This window comes from Synchiropus splendidus, chromosome 1 (genome assembly GCF_027744825.2).
Source record: "Synchiropus splendidus isolate RoL2022-P1 chromosome 1, RoL_Sspl_1.0, whole genome shotgun sequence".
Taxonomy (NCBI): Eukaryota; Metazoa; Chordata; class Actinopteri; order Syngnathiformes; family Callionymidae; genus Synchiropus; species Synchiropus splendidus.
The window spans coordinates 46,928,218-46,951,202 of record NC_071334.1 but is presented as its reverse complement, the minus strand read 5'-3'; the positions used below and the strand labels follow the sequence as shown (position 1 = coordinate 46,951,202).

Sequence of the window (22,985 nt, the reverse complement as noted above, 5' to 3'; positions counted from 1 at the left end):
TAAATAATGTGAACATAAATCATAAAGTGAAAACGGTGTGAATGAGGAGGCTTGTGGACTTGTTTTTGTTTTTACAAAATATTATTTATAAAAAAAAGTTTTTCCAATGTGTTACAATTTTCTAAATGAAGTCATCTGCGTTTCTCACAAAAAAACAATGTGAATAGTGAACTATGACGTACCTCGAAATTCATTTGAATTAGAATGGAACAAGAGAAGTCGAAAATCTGAGACAAACTGGGTAAAGATTGAAATAAATACACTATCAAGATGGTCCCACACGGCAGACGACTTGTGTGTCTCCTGGAGCTGCTCCATAATCTACAGACATTCACAAGGAACCGTGAGATTAGATGGCTTCAGCACTTGCATTCCGTTGACAGATGCGCTTCCTTATGAACACAGTTTGGCACATTTTATTTTTTTTTTCTGAGTCGACAAGATCCCAGACGATTGCTAGAAAGCTGCTGAATTATTCGTTTTTTCTTCTTGCTGTAACAATCAGTCACAGAAAAAAGAAAAAAAAAGTTCACCAATCTGGGAGAAGATGCCATAAATTGTCAGACAACGTATGGGCGCATGTGCACAGCCAAGCTAAACTCGGAACTACGAGGCAGATATCTGGACAACATCCGAATTTGTTGTCACTAAAATTTAAGTAAAATTATCATCATTAAATTAGTTATTGTGGAAGAGAACACAGAACATTAATAAGCTATAAGCGTTCACTTCCCTGTGTAGTTGTCTTTTAATAAATTCGCTATTCTGGTAGCCCACGCGATATTTTCCATTGAATTGAGAAGGTTTTTTTAAAAATAATTTATTGTTCAATCCTTATGTACAAGAGAATAAGTAAATAGAAAAGCAAACAACATAGAAAAGGCAAATGTACAAGAAAGCTTCTTTACACTGCATCATCCATGTCTGCTGCATCAGAAGGGAAAAATAATTCCGCGAACAAACACTTGGACACATGTGAGGGTCAGTACCGCTGACATCACCCGCGGAGGGGCAACCGTTCCGAATACCACACCATCATTTCTCTTTCGCCGTAGCCCTGATTCCAGGATGTGTTCTCCTTCCCTCGGCAGATCCGTGGTTTAAAACACAAGGCCTCTGGACATCTTTGGTTCATCAAGTCACCTTTTTCAAGTAAAGCAGAGTCCAGCGTGTGAGCTGAAGTCAGTCTGCTAGTGTCAGGCTGCCCTCTGAGAACACGTCCACACTGATGGGAACCTGTAATACCAGGAGCTTTTTGGTCGACTCGTGGAAAGCAACGCAGACAGAGACAAATAAAGCGGAGTCAAATCATTGCACGAGATAATACTGACATGAACCTGTAGTGCTCTACCAAGACCGAGAACAACCAGTCTCCAGCTCTCCTCCTCACGCTGCTATGATGCCAATAAATAATCCGAATAATAATAACAATAATAAAAAGCAAGTCCACGACCACATTTCAACCAAAGCATGAACACAGAAAGGGCAGGCGAATACCAGTCAATACAGAAGTGTTCTGGATTGGATATATAAAAATGTGGGCAGCAACAACCCAAATATGTGATAAAATGACGCCTCGCACCTTTCCACACGCCCAAGGCAGAACACTCTTCCTGAAGCTTTTAAAAAATACGCTCTGTAAAACCTCACAACAGGTCAAGTGGTAAGAAATGGGTTCGTACTCATAGAGCTCTTCGTCGTAACTTGATTTATAAACACAAGGCGCTTCTCTTTTTCAGTGGGTGGTAGAAAAATAACGCCATTTCTTTAGAAAACTCCAGAAGGTTATCACAAAATAGTTTAAAATCCACTGAGGTATGAATGTATGAAACACCTTGTGTGCACAAATGCACTGCTGCAGCTCCACGTCGGCCCTCCAGAGCCTCATGAACCGCAGCAGCTCTCCTGCGCTGGTCAACAGCTTTCTGTGAGAGCTCCTCCAACATGTGACCTTCTATTTGTCTGGTTTGTGAAAAAGGCTTCAGATCCTCCACGGCTGATGTGTAACACTGACTGAACCTGCAGAAGAGGTATATCTGTGCACACACAAAAATGGAGTTTCCAGTCAGCACACACGACCCGAGTCTGTGTTCAGGACAAGATGCAGTCGTAAGTTCCCTCCTCCTCCCCCTGTTCTTCCACCTCCTCAGGAGGACCGTCCTCAACTGGGGGCCTGGGAAAGGCCCCTGCAGGCTCCAGAGAGGGCAAGGCCAGTCCCAGAGAAGCGGCGCCGCCGCGGCTGTCCTCGGAGCGAGGAGGTGAGGAAGCCCCCAGGGCTTCAGAGACCCCCAGCTTGGTGCTCTGGCTGGTTGGCTGGAAAGCTTCGGGCTGCACCGGCTCCGCTGCGGCCTCCATCAGCTGCTGCAGCTGCGGCTGGATCAGGCTCAGGAAGGGTTTGTAGCCCAGGCTGCAGGAAGACACGGAAGACCTGGTCAATGAGTCCAGAAAGTCTTTTTCCAAACGTTTTTCTTCTAATCTTCCAAACTGACACGTGAACTTCCATCCATCTACCCTCATCTGCTCATCTGTTGCCGGGTCGCGGGGGCAGCAGCTTCAGAAGGCTGCACCAAACACCCTTCTCCCGGGTGACATCCACCAGCTCCAACTGGGGGATGCTGAGACGCTCCCAAGGCAGTGAGGAGATATAATCCCTCCACCTGGTCCTGGGTCGACCCCTCGGTCCCCTCCCAGCTGGCCGTGCCTGAACCACCTCTAAAGGGAGGCGTCCAGGGGGCATCCTCGTGAGATGCCTGAACCACTGACTCTTCTCAACACGGAGAAGTAGCAGCTCTACTCTGAGTCGCTCCTGAGTGACAGAACTTCCTCACTGAATGGAGTCAAAGCTACTGAGGGACGCTGCCTAGTTGCATTGAGTCTGCTGTTTTTCAAGCATTAGCATTTGAAGGAGGACAGACGGAATGATCCACTTCAGTTTTCCAACAACTCCCACTACTCACCAGTCTGTGGAGACCCAGGAGTTGACTGCCAGTAGTCCTTTCCGGACACTCTGGACAGTCTCAGGTGGAACCTCTGGACCGTCCATGAAGCTGATGACTTGCTTGATGACGTTTGCATCGCGGAGAATCAGGCCGATGACCACGCACCACTCCAAACAGCCGGCCTCCATGAAGACGTGCAGGAGGTACCTGAAGGTCACAGCCACAACATTGATGACCACCTCTGTAGCAGGCTTTTAGCTAGAAACAGGGCGTCCAAAACCCTGGCCCCAACCCATAGCCCCGCCCCCTCCAGACACTCCATGTCAATGACTGACAACTAACAACCGGCTTCGCTAAAAAACAGCTGTAAACATCCATTTGTACCAAGTAGCTTGATAAACAACGACGAAACAAGCATCTGAGTCAAATAACAAACCTGAACAGACATGAACTCAGTACCTGTTGCCACACTAACACTTTGAGATGCTCCCCTGGGCAGTTGTTTCACTTGGCTGACCCTGACTCATTAATTATTAATAATAATAAAAACATGTTTAGAATGATTCATTCGCTTACTACGAGCCACCGTGTGTACAGCCTTGTGTCTCCATCTTTTTTTCATGTATGTTTTCCATTCATTCAAACAATACATATATATAAAGGCCTGTCGCTGGATTAAATCAATAGAACGACTTGAATTTTGATCCCTGTTAAGCTCTTTGGCTCTGACTCTGAAAGGACTGGGTGTTGGTCCACTTGCCGCTGGGATGTGGGGGGGCGGGGAGGAGAGCACCAAATTACCGATTAGAAAGGAGTGAGTTAGTTTTGTGAACAATTGTTTAAAGTTTGGAACTCATCTGTGGTTTCCTCCTATCATCAGCGTCAGACATCCCACCAATAGCAGCAGTGGTAAACAAATATGGCGACGACGATGGCCAACATAAAGTTGCGAAAGGTTCGAGAATCTGGGAATTTGGATTATATTCTGCGAAATTACCGAGTGGAAACACAATTTCCAATGTAAACCAGAGTTGAGCATTATACAGGAACTAATAATACATCTAGAGCGTCCTGCTGAGGAAAGGTGGCGTCTAGTTTTGAGTGCAGGAGAGCGTCTATTCTTTCATGGTTAGCAGTTTAGGAGCCTGCTCTGTAGAGGTCAACGCTGACTTTGGACGCCTCACCTGAGCTGCACCTCAGACTTATGAGGACCTTTGTTGGCCAGCTCCATGGAGATGTGCTCCAGCTCGGCCTGGCTCAGACTCAGACTGGACGCGTTCTCGTCCACCATGGTCCAGTCGCCGTCCACCACTGAGCTGGTCTCCGTCAGGTCTGTGGCTGAGCCGATGCTGTACTCCTCCACTGCACAGGGACAGAGGGCCGGTCACGTGAGCCTGGGGGAGGTTCCACGCTCAGCGGGTGGCACTACCTTTGTTGGTGAGCAGAGACAGGAAGGCGTCGTGCGTCTGAGGCGAGTGCTGGTCGGAGTGAGCCGACGATGCTGCGTCCATGTCCTTGGCGCTCTGCCCATCCATCCAGGTGTGGTTGCTGCGTGTCGCCTGAGGGGGCGCTGTGTCCATGTCGCTGTTCAACAGGCTGTCAGCCGACTGAGATTTGAGCAGGCGAGCGCTGAGCACTGAGTGGAGGAAACAAGGAATCAGATTATTTTACACACCAAGTTTAGAACATAAACAAAGGTTTCTTGCAACTTGAAAATAACTTGGTCAAACATTTGAAACGGCTCCTCAGGCCTGTTGATCGAAATAGTTGCAGTCATTTGTATTGCAGTGATACTGGAGTTGTCCACTGTGAGCTAAAGTGCCAGCTACCAGGGTCACACGCTGAGCACCCTGACCTCGCTTAACCTTTAACCTTCAGTGAAGTGATCTTAAAAAAATGTTTGTTGAATGAAAATCCTGTGTTAACAACTGACATTCCAGTACATGTTTATTTGAAATCTCTTCATAATAATAATAAAAATAACCTGAGCAGTCAACTGAGAAAACGTTTTGCTAACAGTTTTAAGTTGCAATGCAGATTATTGCACGTTGTTTCAGTGTTTCTCACCTGTGCGACAGCGGCCGTTCTTCTGTGGCGAGCTGATGTTCCCGACAGGAACGACGGGGAACGGCCAGAGGAAGTCCTTGTGGAGCTTCTTCAAGGCCGAAACAAAGTCGTCGATGCGGGCCACGCGGTTCCGCTCTCGATACAGCCAGCCGATCAGCTCGAAGCCCAGCTGGGCGGAGAAACAGCCCAGTTCTCGAAGGCGCACCTGCTCCACCAGGTGGCGGGCGTGTCTCCACAGCATCATGTCAATGTACATGTTTTCAGGGCACTCTGCATCTCGGCTGGACGAAACAAAAACACACAACTGTGTCATATAACATGTGACAGATTATCGGCCCGTGCATTTCACACCTAGGCCTTCAGTGATGTAGCATCATCCCGCCTGCCCCTTTAAAAATAGATATGGAATGGAACACAGCCAATCGATCAAGAAGTAACAGAGAAATAAAGGGGAACGTTTTGTCACACGTTTTGTGACAGCATAAACACTAGTTTTTTAATCATAAGACGCAAATCTGCATCCAATCCAAGCCGTCCGCCTTTTCATACGTCCGACCGAATGCACGACAGTCCTTATACGATATTTCTTTCAGGATTTTTCATCACGCTCAAGACCACGTCCATGATGTCTACACGTTTTGATTTAATCTGTAAAAAAATCCTTTTTCGGATGGCATGGCGGCTCTCATTTAAGTTGTGGTGAATGCCACATACAGTATACCAGGGGTTGTAAACCTTTTTGATCTGGGGGCCCACCTTTCCCAGCACAAATGGGCCCGGGGCCCAGTCAAGTAATAGAATTGATTCATTACTCTTGATTTCATTTGTGGTCAATAACCATGTTTAATCTACTGACACAAACCAAAACCTAGAAGATATTTATTTGTCACCAGGTGCAAGTCATATCCATCAGATTTACTGAAGAAAAAAAAATACACTTGATGCAAACTGTTGAGAAAATTGGAAAAAAATGTAAATGTAATTCTGAATAAAATAAATATAACAACACCATGTATAAATATCATAAAATAAAAATGACGTATTTTATTTAAACCCCAAAGAAGACATCATAAAGTGTTCCAATTAATTTTTAAAACTGCTTCAACAGGTGCTGACATGAACAGTTTTTCCTGTTGGGGGGGCAACATCACTTTCTTGATCATTTTTTCATCTTCTTCATAGTTGGTAACTATCACAGATTTGCAGCTGTCAAGTCAATTCAGTGGCACACTACTGCCACCATATGTAGCTAATGTAATAAACTGAGCGTCTCGCGGCCCTTGCGGCCCAATGGTGTCAAACAAAAAAACATTTTAGCAGCCATCTAGGAGGCGCTCGTGGCCCAACCATGGGCCCCAGCCCCATGGTTAAGAATCACTGCACCAAAAGTATTAGCTCATCTGCCTTGACTCACATATCAACTTAAGTGCCATCCCATTCCTAACCCATAGCATGTCGGACCACCTTTTGCAGGTACTGTATGTGGAGGAAACCCGAACAATAACTCACAGGGACGCGTACAAGTCATGTTCAACGTGAGAGCAGCGAGAAGGCCTTGCTTTCTCCCAACTCCTGATCTGATCTATCCATCAACTACAGTCTATGTGCATATAGTGAACCTGAGATTATCATCATGTGTAATAGATTTTGGGGAAAATACATAAAAAATGAAATGAACTTTCATCATAAATATGCTCATGATTTCTGGTTATGCCCGGCTTGCTGGCCCTGGCCGCCCACCACTGCAGAAAATGAGGTTCTGAGAAGACCATCCGGATGTGTTTGGGCTCACCCTTTAGCTGAGGGTCCAGCTGGCATGCTGAAGGTCTTCTGCAAGCTGAATTTTCCGGTCGTGACAGAGTCTGCAGACTGAGACAAGCTGATGCTGCGAGTCCTGAAGATCTCGAACCCTGGACTAGAAGTGGGCTCCTACAAAGACAATAGGCCACATGAAGCGCCGCAAGGCATCGGTGACGATTGTGAGCAAAGCTGGCTCCTGCCTGTGCGGTGGGTGTCGGGGGCGGCGTCTCCATCTCGCCGGTGCCAATAGCTTTGAGGAACCGGATCATGTGGCGACAGAGGTCCCATTTTCCCTGCTCGAGGGCTGTGTTGAAGAGCAATGTGGCGTGTTGTCTGCTCACAGCTGGGACCTCCATGTTCTTTAGAAGAAACAGGAAGTGAATATTGGTAGTTTAAAGCCAAACACAGCGTTAAAGTCCCGGTTATATTAGTTATATATATATATAGTTATAGTTATATATATTATTAGACTCCTTATTTCAATGATCATTTTACCACTTGGTGTTTTATTCAAAAGTCATTTGACTCCACAGCAGCTGATTGAGGTGCTTCTCGATAAAATGTATCACACTCACCTGCAGAATGATAAGATAGGAGGCAGCTGTATCGAGATCTTGAGCCATGAGGCACTCCTCAAACAGATCCTTTGGGTTCCCCACCGCTGCAAAAAGGTAGTTCCACAGGGCATACTCAGTCTTCCTGGCACAGTGGACGATGGTTTGGAGGAAAAGCGGGAACTCTGTGATGAACTTGGCCACAGTGGGCAGCAGAGGATCAGGGATGGGTTCCCGGGATGTGGCCTCTTCTTCAAGCACCACGTGCACCATGAGCTCCATGACGTGGGGAAAGTAGGGGAGCGAGGCGCACGACTGAGCCAACATCAAGGCCTGTAGGACAGAAGAGTTTACACACAGGTGGTTTTTTTATGGATTTGAAAAGTTTGGTCCTGAACCTCCAGGATTCACTGTAAGAATATTTTCAGTCAACAAAGCTGTTGCAGATACAGAGTCTACAAATATTGGAAACATACATTTAGACTCAAAACAGTGTCACTGGCGGTTACCAACCTGCTCGCCCAGGTTTCGAACCAGCAGCTGCCTCAGGATATGGTGGAGGTAGATCTGAGAGGTCCTCTCAACAGTACAAAAAGGGAACAACGCCTCCAGTGGCTCGGAGGAACCCTGCAGGCCGTCATACAGCACGGTCTCGTTGGTCGCCCCGAGAACCAGGGCGTCCTCGAACAGCACAGCCAGCGGGTAGATGTTGATGTGGAAGGGCAGCATGATGCGTCTGGAGAGGAAGGAGTGCGGCTTCCGGTGGTCTCTGGGGAACAGGGGCAGCCAGACCTTCATGCCTGCCTCGCCGCACGACAACCACAGCGCCTCCAGCAGATGGCGCTTCTTCCTGTCAGAGCGACAGGTGGTCCAGACGTTCTCCACACACTGAGCGAGCACCACCGGTGGACAGAAGGGGAGCTGCGCCAACAAAAGAAAATTATTCAGGTAAGATTTCCACAAACCATTTCCTCATTAAAACTAAGCTATAACAGCTTTCAGAAATGGTTTTCAAAATAATCAGGAAACTGACCAGCTTCTTGTTGTTGACCGCCGTCTCCTTCTCTCGTACCTGTGGACCTGAACGGTCCCTCTGCAACATGATCAACTGGCCAGCAAGATTCAACATGATGCTTTCTGCCATGCAGGCCTGAGAGACAGACAGCAGGGGAGAGTTGACCTCCAATGGCTACCATCATGGTGGTCATGACCTTTGTGCGTTTCCTCGTGTGTTACCTGCTGCGGGGCTTTCAGCGTGATGCCGGTCTCTGTGCGCACTGACGTGAGTGTGACAGACACCACGAGGGCAGGGTGAGGGATGTAACGAGACATGGAGACTTCCTGCAGCAACTCCACACTGACTGAAGGTTTGGGGCTAAAACATCAAAGTATTAGCAGGAAAATGAATTTTGCATGATTCAATGAAATTATGCCGTAATTCAAACACACCCATCGCTTCTCTTCTCTATGCTGTAGAGGCAGATGGAGCAGTCCGCTCTGAACATGATGACCATGTCTCTGAAAACGTTGAGCAGCAGAGTGTCCGAATGCAGCTTTGTGACCGAGGCAAAGGCGTTGTCCAGGTTGGAGGAGCGTTGATAGAGCCTCAGCTGCAGTGTTTCGCAGAAAACACAACATGAAGTAGAAAGGCGTGCGAGCAAGGTCAATAGGATATGAGAGTCCAACCTGCTCCTGCTGGTCGATGAAATTGTAACAGGCCACCACCACATAGTCGCTCCACCAAGCCAGACCCCCAGTCACCGTCATGTTCTGCTCCTGAGGGGACCACATCAGATCCGGTTTATAGCGACACCCTTCAACCAGAGTCTGAACTGACACTTGAGCTTAAACAATGATGCCTCAAAAAACGAAATGGGATCAAACGTAAGCAAACCATTTCAGCATGTTACCTACGTTACAACGTAACAAAAAAAGTTTTTAGGAGAAAACCCACCTGAGTGATATTTCCAAACAGTTTCCACTTCCGCGTGAACAAGGAGTAGTGTGCAAATCCTCGCCTTCCAGCCACAGCCATGCACTGACCTGCAGTGTCGATGGCTGCAAACTGCAAGCAAATACAGCATGCACATCAACCCTTCTTCGTTTCAGACTATTTGGTTTCAAAAGATGTGCCACAACTATCTTTGAAAGGTAACATACAGAATCTTCCCGTTTTTTTCCCATGTTTATAAATGCTTAAGAAACTCATGAAGTGATGAACTGTAAGTTTAAAAAAAAAACAGTAAGAAGTAGGATTTTGTGCTGTAGCATTCACTGGTTGACAGTGCGGGCAGTTCACAAATATTGATCAGTGACTGCAAATGACCACCAAACCAGAATAGGATATGCGTAATTTTGACAAAAAATGATCTAAAATCGCATATCCAGGAGCAAAATCATTCTTCTCATGTGTCTGAACATGCTCACTCACCCGGATGGGCCAGTTGCTCTCCAGGTATGTGCTGTGGATCTGCAAGGATGGAACATGACAGAGTAAGTATGAACAAAAAAGGCTTGTGTCGCCGGTGATCCTCGCCTCCTCACCTGGATCACGTGCCAGTGCTTGTGTCCCAGTAAAGTGCTGAGTCCCTGAGAGAGAGAGGAGCTAGGTTTCGGCGGATGGTGGGGTGGGCTGCCGTCGTGTGGGTGAGGGTGTGTCTGGGTGTCGCCGCTGCTGTGGACCTGTGTGGGGTCCCCACAGGTCAGGTAGAGGCGGTCTTCACCGTGGAGCAGCACCTGCTCCTGATTACTCTGCACACAGTCCTTGTTCGTGAGCAAGTCCAGTGGATGAGTACACGACTGTCACCTCAGTGTCTCTCTCACCGTGCAGGGGTTGACCGTGAGTGCACTCTTGATGAAGTGGAACTGCAGGATGCCCGTCTGCAGGGATGCCTGAGGAGCTGAAGTCATCTCCACTTCCTCTTGCTCTTCCTGCCGCTTCCTCCTTTCCTGCCGGCTTGGAACCACCCACAGATGGTAGCCCTCCGCTCCCCAGCTCTGGAGAAGACACCCCAACATCAGCTGCTTCCTTTTCTTTTGCTTTTCTCTGCCATACCAAATGTATTCGTGGCCATTTTGAGGACTGCATTAATCAGTACCCCTCACAGGCTTGGACTAAATATATGAATGAATGATCATAATTTCACGAGGAAAGAAGCCTGTTTCATGCAAGTGACACAAGCAGCTTTGACCTTAAAACATCACTAACCATAGAGCTGATTTTAATGGGATCCTTCTTTGTTCCATCAGAGCGGTACCTGAGGGACACACGGAAAAACAGAGTGGGATCAGTGAGGTCTATGTGTTTCAAAGGAGACGTGAGCCGTGCAAGTTAATGTTTCCACCCACGCAAAGTCCTCTCCCAGAGTGCAAATGAGGTGAGCTCCAAATACACTCCACAGCGATAGGCCGCCGCACTCCCAGGTAACCATGGCGACACTGTAGTCAGGTGACCAGCAGATCAGCTGGACCGGGCCCGTCTTGTTATAGATGTCTGAAAACATCAGCGCAGTGAACTTCATTAATGGGAAAAAGCACTGCGCCAGACACAATACTCAGTGACAGGTCATTATAATTGGGTGTACCTTTTCTCTCATCAAAACACGTTTACAGCTACAAAGAATACACAGAAGCCACTATACATATATTTAAATCAAAAGGGAGCAAAATCAGCACAACGTCATCTCAGGTGGAAAGATAAAAATCCAACACAAATACAGAGCTACAAGAGACGCAATATTAAGAAGTCAGTCAATGAGTCAGTGTACAAATATGAAGCAGATTTTTTTCTTATGCGGCCATAATGCTACATGGCCTTAAAAATTCACTTAAAAGCAGTTAACCACATCAGCCACTCAGATTTAGAGAGCATGTTAATCAAAGAGAAGCCCATAAGGGGGCGCTATAACACAGGACAGCAGCTAATTCTGCACCAAGAGAATGGTTTCGCTCAAAACATTGAGGGAGAAAACATATAAACGAGAAAAGGAAGGAGGATTGTTAGGGAGGTACCTGGGTAGTGTTTGGGGGTGAGTTCCAGCTTGTGAGAGAGCTGCATAGTTCCTGTTGTAGTGTCGATCATGTAGACCAGGACCGAGCCGCTGCAGTGACAACACAAATGGAAATGTCAGACTTTTGTTGAGAGCTAGCTTCAATCTAACACACATCAAAGCTTCTCCATATTTCCAATCTGAAACCTGTTTGCCACTGACATTAGCCTCCTCACGCCTATTCAACTCTTCTCCAGCTTCCTTGAACTCGCACGAGCAATATTGTTTTAGCCATTCCGGTTAATCTTGTCACATCGCCTCGCAGCATAAGCTCCATTATTCGTGACGTGGTGTATGAACCAGAGGTCAAAGTTCTGTGAATGACTAGATCCTCCTGGTGAGAACAGCACAAGCGATATTTTGGTCGTATGGTCATTGTAATGAAGTCAGCTTTGCTGTGGTATGCATTATCCAGCTAAGCATTTCTAGCTTCCAGCCTTCATTAAAAATGATCGCTCCTGAACAATTGAAGCTCCCAAGTGTCTTCTCCAACTGCCATCGCCCTTGTTTGTCATAAAATCACTTCTTTGGGGGATACAAATGTTGCAACTTCCTCTTTGAGACTTGCCATTTCACAATGTTTGGCGAGTTTCAACCCATCTTCTAACATCTAACATTTCGTATTGAAGTTATAGCTGAGTGTCGTACAAAAATTCCAATGACCAGGTCCATAAATATTTGGAAATTGTGCTTTGAGTCCAGGCGCTGAGATTCAATTTGAGGGAATTTACATCCTGATCAGGTGAACAACATAAGAATTACAACACATTTCATATGTGCCTCCAAATATTTATGGCCCTGACTGTACTGTATACAGGACCATGTAACAGAATCACTGTCAGGAACAAATCACTTAGACCCAGCTCCTGGCACTGAACCATTCTGGGTTTAAACACTGATAAGTGATGCATCCCAAAACTTTAGCTAAACATTTAGCACACAAGTCAGCTTCAGATTTCAACCTGGCACCCTGGAACCTTCTTCCACAGCAAGTCTTCCCCCTTCACCCATCTCCATCATCCCTCTTACTCACGTAATTTCTCATCACGCCCTCCTTCACCACATTCATGAAACTCATTGGTTGTCCTCCTCAGGTATCTGCAGCTCCATGATTCTTGGTCCAACACCACTTCTCCTGTCCCATCTATGTGTCCAAACCTTTAGAATGTGTCTCCATACTTTTCCACATGTCCCTCTGATCTATACCTTCCTGGCCACTTCAAATATCTTCATCTCTGACTCACCTCCCTCTCCATCCTGAGTCTCAGCTCTTGCTGCTACTCAGACGTGACTGAACACCCGTGTCAGTTGACTCCACCATGCCTGTACTCTCTTCTTCGACGATAAATAGGGAATGCGGAAAAATTCAAATACACAAAGCGTCGGTCCACTTGTGCCAAAGCAGATGATTGCCAAGGCCACATTTAGAACAACCTAAAATCAAGCACATGGAACCAAAATCACCCCATATATATCTCCATTCTCTTATTATCCCTTCACTTATTCTCTATCGGAATCTCAGAGTGTGGAGCTAATCCCAGCAATTAAGAACAAGCTGCAGCACTGACTCTGATCCACACCCACTCAAACAGCCCCCCCACTGTTGGGAATATGCAGCAGCAAGATAAAAACATGGAGGTGAGGAGGGAAGAGGGGATCTTGCTAGTCAGGGAATCCTCGAGGAGCTACTGTCAAGCACACACTAGGTGGCCTCAGCAAATACCAACCGACACTTTCCCACACTGGGCAAACACCACAGAGGCAGCAGAGGATCTCTCCGACACACATGGAAGCAACCAGCAAACACACACACTTTCTTTTCTCCCAAACTCTCTTCTTGACAAAGTTCCACTTGCAAACATGTAGACCTACCTGGCTGTACCAAAGGCCATCAGTCTGTACTTGTTGTTGACTGCCACACAAGTGCCATCAGTCACGTCTGCAGCCCACACAGCTTGGAGCTGCATACACAGAACCAAAACCACAAATTAGAAATCAACGACAGGTTAAAACCACACTTAGAGATGAAGTAACTCGAGGCAAATGTTTATATATTGCTATGATCTCATGCTTTTCTAACTACTTTTCTCAGGAAATATTAACATTTGGAATATTTATCGACATTCCAACAAGCATATCTGACTGCAGTTAGAAGTACTGAAATAACTGCACAAATTTGTCTAAGGTGCTCCTCATCTTTAAAGCAACTGAGAGGGTCAGGCTTTTAAACCCTGACTGTGCAGTGAAGCTTCCAAAAGTCTTCTTGTTGAGCCTATTGTGGTCACGTGACGGGGCCCAAGGAAACAGTGACAGGAATGTGATGGCTGATAAGCCCCAGTTAAGATATGATAACAGAAGACTTGAAGGAGGCTCACTACCAGACATGCTGTGTCAATGCTAATTCTGGCTTCTTATGCAAACACCAGCCACTAAAGTGGCAAATTAGATGAAGTTGGTTAACTCAGATCAAAGTAAATACAAGACTCGCACACTTTTCAAGAATTGCTCCATCATGTCAAACACTCATTTACATACTGATTGCACCGAGTCAGCACGCAGTCTGGTGGACTCATTAACACTAATAAGGAGCTTTGCAACGCTGCAACAATGAAACATCTTTCATTACCAGCATTTGTTTGACAGCATTCTGTCTGAGTGAGCGTGCTTGTGTTCTGTTTAGCTGTACTTGTGCGGACCATTTCTTGGTAACACACTGTCTTGCTCTGTAGGGACCTTTTGACCGGTCCACACAAGTTTACGCCTCAAATTGAGGATTAAAATTTCTAAATAACTGGGTCATCGTAATCACTTAAGTTAGGTTTAAGGTTAAGTCCTGGTCAAGGTTAGTCATTTGTTTTGGATCGATTTAAGGTGAGAGGCTGAGGAAAAGAAAAGAGAAGTCAATGAGTGGTTCCCACAAAATAGGAATACGAATGTGTGTGTCCGCGTGAGGAAGTTCCCTCACATCTGCGGTGATGGTGTTGCTGAGTGGCGTGATGAAGCCCAGGTGACCGTCGCTCAGGACCACAGCGAAGCCGTGGAGGGTGGTGCAGTACTCCATGCAGCGGATGTAGACACCCTCCAGGTCCAAGGAGGGGCCGCCTACAAACACAAGAGCCAATCAAGCTGAAGGTTGTTTTTGTTATTTACTGAACTGGGGACAAAAAAACACTAGTTTTTAAATCCTGAGAAGTAAATCGGTCTCTAATCTGCAGTCATCGCCATGCAGGCCGTCTCTACGTATGTCCTCCTGGATGTGCGACTAGAATTCCACGAACAACGGACTTTAGTCATGACATTTTTTTCCATGAAAACCCTCACTTTGATGTCCACCTCAATGATGTGCAGTGTGTTGTTTGTTTAGTACGGGTGAGGTTGCATCTTTAAAAAGAGATCATTTTTTGATGGCGTGGCAGCTTTCATTTAAGCTGTGGCGGTGTGACACCATCATGCATATGTAGTGGAAACCTTGCAGCTGTTTGAGTCACTCAGGATTGGAATAGAAACCTGTGTGTCATACATGATGGTAGTCTTAGCATGTGAAGCATCACATATGTTGTGTCAATGTTTCAATATCTTATCATTTTCACCAAACACTCAAAGGAGAAAAGACAAAATGAAAACAACAATAATTTTAAGAGCAAAAAAACATACAGTTTGGACATTAACAACTTAAAACACAATTGAATGATAAAGCCCAACAACTCACTAACCTCACTCATCGTCCTACTAGATCCCACAGTTTGACTCTGAACCCCAAGAGCATATCACACCTACCACACAACTTGGTGAGGATCTGTATCTGAATCAAGTCTGGCTTACAGTGGGATCTCATCTCTTGTAGACGTCCACAAACCATCTCAAACTCCAACGAGACAACACCCAGTTGCTGTTTCATCCAGCAAACAGTTGGGCTAGACTTGCCTTCAGTATCGCTCTCCACAACTCTGAGGTCTTACAAGATGGCCGGCTATTGATGACCAACTACAGTGAGCAGCGTCATGACACTCAATATCACGATGCTCCCTGATAAATCAGAAAGTGTCAAGTTCTGGTGTCACCCACAGCAAATCCAACCTCGGCCTGAGGACGGTTTCTGAAGTGGACTATTGATGCAGTCCTTAAATATATGTATGAGTGTGTGTCCTCTTACCCCGAGCAGACTGAAGGTCCAGAGAAAAGGGGATAGCAGTCAGACAGATGGTCTTGCGGCCGTTGCTGCCCTGCCCGTCCCAGTGCAGCTCATGGAGGAACCCATCTGCGGTGCAAACCAGCAAGTGCTCTTGAAGAGACTGCAGACTAGTGAGAAAGGGGAATGGGTACAAAATGAGAATTTGGCTGATCTAAGATTGTTCTAAGATTATTGTTCAGACAAAAGTGGTGATGTTGCAATGGTAAATGCAAAGAAAACACATTGAAGCATCAACATTGCTGTCAAAGACATAAGACAAAAACACAATTTAAATGTTCCTACTGGCCCGTTTACAACACAGGTTTGGCACCTAAGGTTGACTGGAGGCTAAAAAGGCTCAAGTTTCAATAAACTTTATGGCTGAACTGCAGGAGAAAGCACACAGAAGTATTCCGAGGTCAACCAAGAGACATTCCACACTATTGGAAGTGTACATAAGGGCCCCGTACACCACTCCTGGACACCAGGGAAGTGTCAGAGAGAAATGCGGACGAGATGCCGGAAAACTGGATTCACATAAGTGGATCCTCAGATGCAACCCATTCTAGTGAGAGATGACGTTGTTGGCATGATGGAGCCAACAGCGCTCTGTGATCTGCAAAACTCAATGATGAAACCTGAGGGTCACCGAACCAAGTACAATATATGTACCCAACTGCCATCCTGGTTTTCTTTTCAATTGTTGATTTCAATTATTTTTAATACTTGTTTTGAATGCATTTTTGAAGTCAACTATTTATTCAGACAATTGTGTAAAGTGAGCTGTACACTATGTGCATGCACAATAAACACAGAGCAAAGCCATGACACGATGTGTCCAGACTGCCACCTTCTGATGACATCATGGTTTGTGTGGGGATTTCATGTATTTACAATGTGTGGTCATACAGATCGGACACACAAGAGTCGGGTTAAAATTGACTATTATTATATATATTATATATATATATTCCTCTATACAATTGTGCATCAAGAAAATCCATCCTGAGCAAAGACCCATAAAGCTTCTGCGACCATGCAGAGTTTGGAGGACAAAATGAATGACAATGTCTTATTGCACAATGAACTTATCTTTGGTAAATGCAATCTGAAGTGGTCACAGATTCAGGACATTTAAAATGTAGATTTCAAAAGAAGACAACAGAAATGCTTTCAACAGGAAACAGGAGACCTTGGATGTAGCAAGAGAGAGCTCAGCGCCAGAGAAGCACTGCTTATTCCCCAGCAGGAGACACCCACTCATCTGCAGCTCCATCAAACAGTGACTGTGAAATAACAGCAGAGTGTTCTCACTCGGGAGACAGCCCAGTAATATGTCAGATGAGTCGACGGTGAGGGAGATGCCACGGGCGGATGACAGTGGACGTGAGTGGCAGCAGCACAAGAGAAGTGTGATGAAGCGACAGCTTCCTGTCACTCATCAATCAGACTGAAGTGAAAGATGTGCTGGTAATAATAATAGAGCATACAAAACAACTCATCCTACATAAATGGCCATGTCTAAATAGGCGAGTCAGACTCCTTGGCAGGGTTTCTGTCAGGATCCCATGCCTCCCAATGGAGCAGAATTCAGCAAATATAAAGTTTTGACGTTTATTCAGTTGGTGACAATAAAAATGCTTGTTTTTAATCACGGGAAATAAAGCTCTGTCCAATCATCACCAGGTCCATCTCTTCATATGTCCGGCCAGATGCTGGACTTTCCTGTCCTATTCCTGTCATTTAGTTACTATGTTTCTGTCAGGATGTTTCCATTAAAATGACGCCAAAACTATGTCCACTTCAATGACTCAGTATGTGTTTTCCACCTTTTCCAATTAAACATTTGACTTAGTGAAATTTCATCTTTGACAGACGTCATCGTGACTGTGGCGGTGCATCTCTATTGAACATGTATGTGTCTGTTCACACAAAACTCTCTGTTTGTAATATTTACATTAGAAATGTACATAATGTACATAAGCCGCACCTATCGAAAACGCTTTGATTCCCACCACTTTGTGGTGACTGGTCAGGAGGAAACCTTGAGCCCACCTTTGTTGACAGCTGCTGTCAGACAGGAGTGTCTCGCTGGAATCTTCAACGCCATATGGACTCCACCGTTGGAAGGTAAAAGACCTTGGAGTGAAAAACCCACTTCCCCATCAGTGCAAATGAGCTTGACGCACACCGTCCTGACCGAGCGCTTGGTTCTTTCGAGATGAAAACAAGCAGAGCTGCTGCTTTAGTGGACCAGGCCTAAATTAAAGTGAGAACGGTGAGAGAGGGTGGAGACTGCAGCTTTAGTGTCTGTCTGAAAAATCAATTGACCTCTTGCATAACACTAGTGAAATGACTGAGGGCTGGCTCAGTTCTGGATTTCACACTCTCACTTCCACACCTGCGAGAGATGCATCACTGCAAATGAGAGATCACTTCACCCATGGGAGAGTGTGTTGTTCATGCGCACACACAGCAGGTGTTGATTAAGATCACAACAATGTGAAACACTGAACTAACTCCCTTGAATAACTGATTACATCTCTGATCTGAAGCAAAGCAGACAGTCAAAGCAGTGGGGTCAGAGCTGTGACTCTTGCCACCAAGATTTCAGATGAGGGAGAACTTCATAAAGCAATGAAACTGAGCACCGTCACGATGAAGGGAGAAGAGGACTCTAACGTCTGAATGGATGCATGATTCAGGAAATGTGGTTCTTCAAGACCGAGAGCTGATGATTTGATTGAGTCACATTATCATCTTGAAAGACTTGACATTTTTCTTGCTCGTCCACTCCTCAAATTTGAGTAGGTAACATCCAAAGTCAGATTCTTAATAGTTGCGATTGCGATGGACCAGTGGCTCCGAATCCAAGGAATTCAAGTGACACGGTGTTGCACTTCACATTTAAAAAAGTTAACTTCATTCATGGTCAAACGACGCGCCACAATATAGAGAAGCCCTGTTGAGGTCTTACATCGCGTTTCCAATTCATCTACAGACATTTTCGCAGGTTATTTATTCAAACTAAAATAACACAGTCAATGAGGACATGAAGAGTCGTGACTAAAGAGGATGCTCAAAATTGGCTCAGGTGGAGGAGGCTGACATGCTGTGGCAAGAAGAGGAAACCATTGAACACAAATATGTTATTGGCAACGGAAAGAATTTCCATGTATTGATATGCAGCTAGTTATTAACTCGTACACCTAATGGCCTGCCTTGACACCAACGAGATCCATACGGTTTCGTTTTTTCATTGTTGACTTGGTCTATCCTAACACACATTCCCCAATTCTGCTGTGTCTGTTTCATCTGCTGTGCTTACTACGCAGTATTTCCACAACACACAGGTGACCTACATTCACAGATCCAGCACACTGCTTGTACCTCTGCTAATATCGCAGCACAAACCCAACAGCAAACAGCTCCAATAAATCAGACACTCATCTTCATGATGTTGGGAACTTGCTGACCAAGAACACCGTTATAATTGCTGCTGCAACTAGAATGACAGATGTTGAGAGTCTACCTGGTGATGGGGGCCTCCAGATCCACTGGTCTCTTCATCTCTATTGAGAGAGCAGGGGCACATTGTTCCTCCTTGTAACCTGGAGTGACCTTTACTCGTGGACCTCTGTAAAAAGACAAACGTGAAGTTTATGGAACACATGATCACGCCTGCAGATTATTGCGATTATGGCTTTATCTTTCCCACCTCGGATTAACAAAAAAACAAAAACAAGAAAGATGCAAGCTAAACAACAACAATGTGGGTCAAGAAAAGATTTGATAGACTTTTTTGTTGTTATAGGGAGACTGCTCTGAAACGTCACCCCACTTCCTGCTCTTGTTGTATTGATGCCTGATCCTCAAGAGAAACGATCGGGAAACAATGGGAATTGATTTAAGCCTGGTGAATGACATCACCAGGAAGGAGCACAAGGAACTTAGCTCTCTCCAACATTTTATAGGAGTTTTAGGAGACTGTGTCCGCAGTCAGGACGCTCACACTACTGCACAACAACCATCTTCTATCTGCATCTGGAAGTCATGTCACTGACAAGTCAATGGTCCTTTTTGAACGTGACAAAATGAACAAAAATAATCTTTCTGGACCAAAGTTCAGTGAGCAGTTCTGCACTGAACTTCCAAACATCGCCACATGTGTCCAGGCTTGCCCGGTATGCTGTCAAGGAATGTGCATCACACACTCGCTCAACGAAAAGATAACAAACACGAAACTGCTAAAACTATCCAAGTATCCATTAAATAGAAGAAAGAAAAACTAGCAGAGCGACGAGCATGATCAGTGCTGTTCAGTGTAGCGACAGAGAAGCCCAGATCATTTATTAAAATCACATGCGATGGGACGCTACACACACACATTTATGTTGAGCTCAATTCATGTTTGTTCTTACCTCGGATAGACAGGTTCATAGAGATACTTGTCATCTCCTCCGCCCACAATGTCAAACAGCAGGATGTAGCCATTGGCGGTCTGAAAAGAAATTGACATCAAGTTATTGCCGACACAGACACAGAAAGGAAGGTATGTTGGCTGTTTATGTCGACTCTAAATAATCCAAGTCATTATCCATGTCATTTAAATAAGGGACCAGACCTAGGTTTGTGCCATAAAAGTGAGATCAGATTTAAATCCTCCAAGGCGTGTTTTAGAATCTTAAATGAATAGGGCTTTTATTTTTTGGGTATAAAAATCTTGGCTGATGGGATTAGAGAAAACTCAGAACTTAAGGAAAGCACACAACACTGGAGAATATGTGATGCATAAATGGGAAATAGAAGTGAATTAGAATTATTCATGCTTGACTGAACATATTTAGGGGTCATGTGGGCCTAGAGAAACAATGAAGCAAAGTGAAATGTTTTGACATTTACTGAATTGTCGACAATAACATTTATCGTTTTTAACCATGAGATGTAAATCTCACTCCCATATGTCAGGATGCACAACTTGAGTTCTTCAGTCATTATGATGGTTCTTTCGGGATTTTTCCCCAAAAACCATGCAGAAAACTATCATGTTCATGTCCCCCTCCATCTTCAACAAGAGATTATTTTTCTGATGGCATAGTGGCTCTGATTTAAGCCATGGCAGTATGCCACATTTGTTTATATTTAGAGGAAACCCTGAGTTTCATGTAGTAAAATCTAAATGATGTGTCTTAAGAATTTCGGCTTTGCGACATTTTATACTTAAAAAGTTGCCAATAGTCACACTTAATAATTAACTTTAACACTTGATATGAAGCTAATGAGTTCACATTACTAGGATGCTGCAAAAAAACTTGAAGAAATAAAGTTTAATACATATGAGTGATGGGTAACAATGAATAAAAAGGTTTCAAACAAGACAACTGCAATCCCGAAACATTACACAGAACTTAGAATAGGAATTTAAAACAGAGTATATAAGACATGGTTGTGTGTTTCAAAACACAGCAGGAACGGTGAACCATGACATTTTCAAAAACGGAAACTGTATAATTTAAATGTGTTTGCCTTTTGGTAGCAGTATTGTGTTTTTTAAGTTATTGTTTGAATTCATTTAATGCCAGGTCAGTGTAAGTACAAACACATAATTTATGAGGCAAGTGTATAAAAGCAGAATAAAACTAGAACCTGACCTTCAACCAGATCGACAATGGAAAAATATTTCATTATTCATGCAGACAGCAACAGGAAAGCCGAGCAAGGGCATACCATTGTATATGGAACTGCAGAGGCCTTTTGTCAATACACAAACTCTGCTTGTGAGCACAATGTGTGCTGTATGGGGACGTTGGGTTCACGTTGTGGCAGTGCATGGAACGAACCCTCAACTATTCTTGTGACCTGACAGTGTTGTTGTTAGAGGCCCAGCACTTCACCACAGCAAAAACCCAACGCAGTGAGCGAACAGCCAGAAGCAACAGATTAAATAAAAAATGTGGCAGCAGCTAGAGACGTGACGTAAAGCCAAAAATCCAGGCCTGCTAAAGCCATTAAGATGCACCAGAGCTCCCCAAACTACTGAAGAAGGAAAATGACTTCAAACAATGTTCCATTACGCTTCGCATTATAACCACCTGGCAGATTTGTGAATAAACATTCACTCAAATTCTGCAATACCACTTAAAAATAACATCTGACGGTCATGGAGGCAGAAAATATGCAGACTTCGCCAGCTGTCACTCCATAAAACAGCTTGCACGAGAGATTTTAGACGATGGATGTCCCTGGGAAGCTGTCAAAACACAACTTCGCACCACATGTCATGAGCACACAAGTTCTGTGTAGGTGGACCAACGGCTGATCGAGGACACAAAATACAATTTGAATAATGCTGTCAGAAACAGGCATCGAAAGAGTGTGCTATATAATAACACCACCATTCTGAGAAAATCTCTTGGGACAGAACCATGACAATACATTCCACAGCTGGACACATTAAAGAGGACTAGCAGAACATGGTAGACCATCCATCTGTCTGTCTATCCTTCTGCAGCAGAACAAAGTGTCCCTCCTCCCACAAACCTCCTCCAGGGGAAATACCAAGGTGTGAGATGTAGTTTCTCCTATGTGTCCCGTGCCTCCACTCAGTTATACATGACTCATACTCATCGACTGCATCAATCCGTCTGTCAATCTCAAAACTTTTTAAACACTGCCATCAGTAAAGAGATAAGTGGGTAAGGTTGAATCGGTCAGCTATTGTACTTCAAAAGACATCTCAATTAGATCAGGCAAGGATCTTAGAGCACTGAAGATCGGGGGAAGGGAAGACACCATTTGACAACAGCAGCATAAAAATCAGTGGTGGCTGTGTTGTCATCGTGACCCTTTCATCTGCCTTTTGAAGATACTTGTCAAGTGAAGGAATTCAGGCCATTTGGTTGATTGGACTTATTGAGTTTTCTTCAGGTTCTCTTAAGATATAGGAGAGGTGGGAAAGTATTACTTGTCGGATGGACAACTAAGAAGTTTGATTTGAATGAGTCATCACAGTGTGGTTTAGGCAGAAAAAGTGTCGAGTTGACAATCAATTTGGTAAGTGGCATTATGAAGCTGCTCTTCAGCAAGTTCAGACCAGCTGCAATCGTGTAAAGGAACAAAACTTGAGAGGTTCCAGGTAGCCACATTTCAGAACATTCTTGAGAAGTAGCACCCCATATGAAAGGAAAAAAAGACTTGCAACCCAATGCGAAAAGCACAAATACAAATCTCACAGTCGTATGTGTAAATTGCAGTGTTGCAGAACGTGAGCCGACTCTGAAAGCTGCAGGATAAAACACTGGAGCCATCCAGCACTCTTCTGCTTTCATCTGCTCCACTTAATTACAGGAGTGAGGAGATGGCAACAAATCACTCGGCAGCAGCGTTCAATTACTGCAGGTCATAC

General features: G+C 44.9%; 1 protein-coding gene across 1 annotated transcript in view; it reads right to left on the bottom strand.

Moving 5' to 3' along the window:
* Nucleotides 1-807: 807 nt before the first annotated feature.
* Nucleotides 808-22,985, bottom strand: part of ric1 (RIC1 homolog, RAB6A GEF complex partner 1) — a 30,338-nt gene continuing 8,160 nt past the window's right edge. The window contains exons 3-27 of the mRNA XM_053850653.1: nt 20,002-20,081; nt 19,113-19,217; nt 15,563-15,708; nt 14,375-14,511; nt 13,282-13,370; nt 11,372-11,460; nt 10,709-10,853; nt 10,569-10,617; nt 10,184-10,357; nt 9,905-10,111; nt 9,792-9,830; nt 9,315-9,425; nt 9,047-9,136; nt 8,810-8,970; nt 8,597-8,735; nt 8,394-8,510; nt 7,874-8,281; nt 7,382-7,693; nt 7,007-7,165; nt 6,799-6,935; nt 5,007-5,287; nt 4,369-4,575; nt 4,124-4,301; nt 2,958-3,146; nt 808-2,407 (exon numbers count right to left, since the gene is read on the bottom strand). Coding sequence (XP_053706628.1) covers nt 2,092-2,407; nt 2,958-3,146; nt 4,124-4,301; nt 4,369-4,575; nt 5,007-5,287; nt 6,799-6,935; nt 7,007-7,165; nt 7,382-7,693; nt 7,874-8,281; nt 8,394-8,510; nt 8,597-8,735; nt 8,810-8,970; nt 9,047-9,136; nt 9,315-9,425; nt 9,792-9,830; nt 9,905-10,111; nt 10,184-10,357; nt 10,569-10,617; nt 10,709-10,853; nt 11,372-11,460; nt 13,282-13,370; nt 14,375-14,511; nt 15,563-15,708; nt 19,113-19,217; nt 20,002-20,081 — 4,065 coding nt within the window. The 3' untranslated portion in view covers nt 808-2,091. The remainder of the gene's footprint in view (nt 2,408-2,957; nt 3,147-4,123; nt 4,302-4,368; nt 4,576-5,006; nt 5,288-6,798; nt 6,936-7,006; nt 7,166-7,381; nt 7,694-7,873; nt 8,282-8,393; nt 8,511-8,596; nt 8,736-8,809; nt 8,971-9,046; nt 9,137-9,314; nt 9,426-9,791; nt 9,831-9,904; nt 10,112-10,183; nt 10,358-10,568; nt 10,618-10,708; nt 10,854-11,371; nt 11,461-13,281; nt 13,371-14,374; nt 14,512-15,562; nt 15,709-19,112; nt 19,218-20,001; nt 20,082-22,985) is intronic.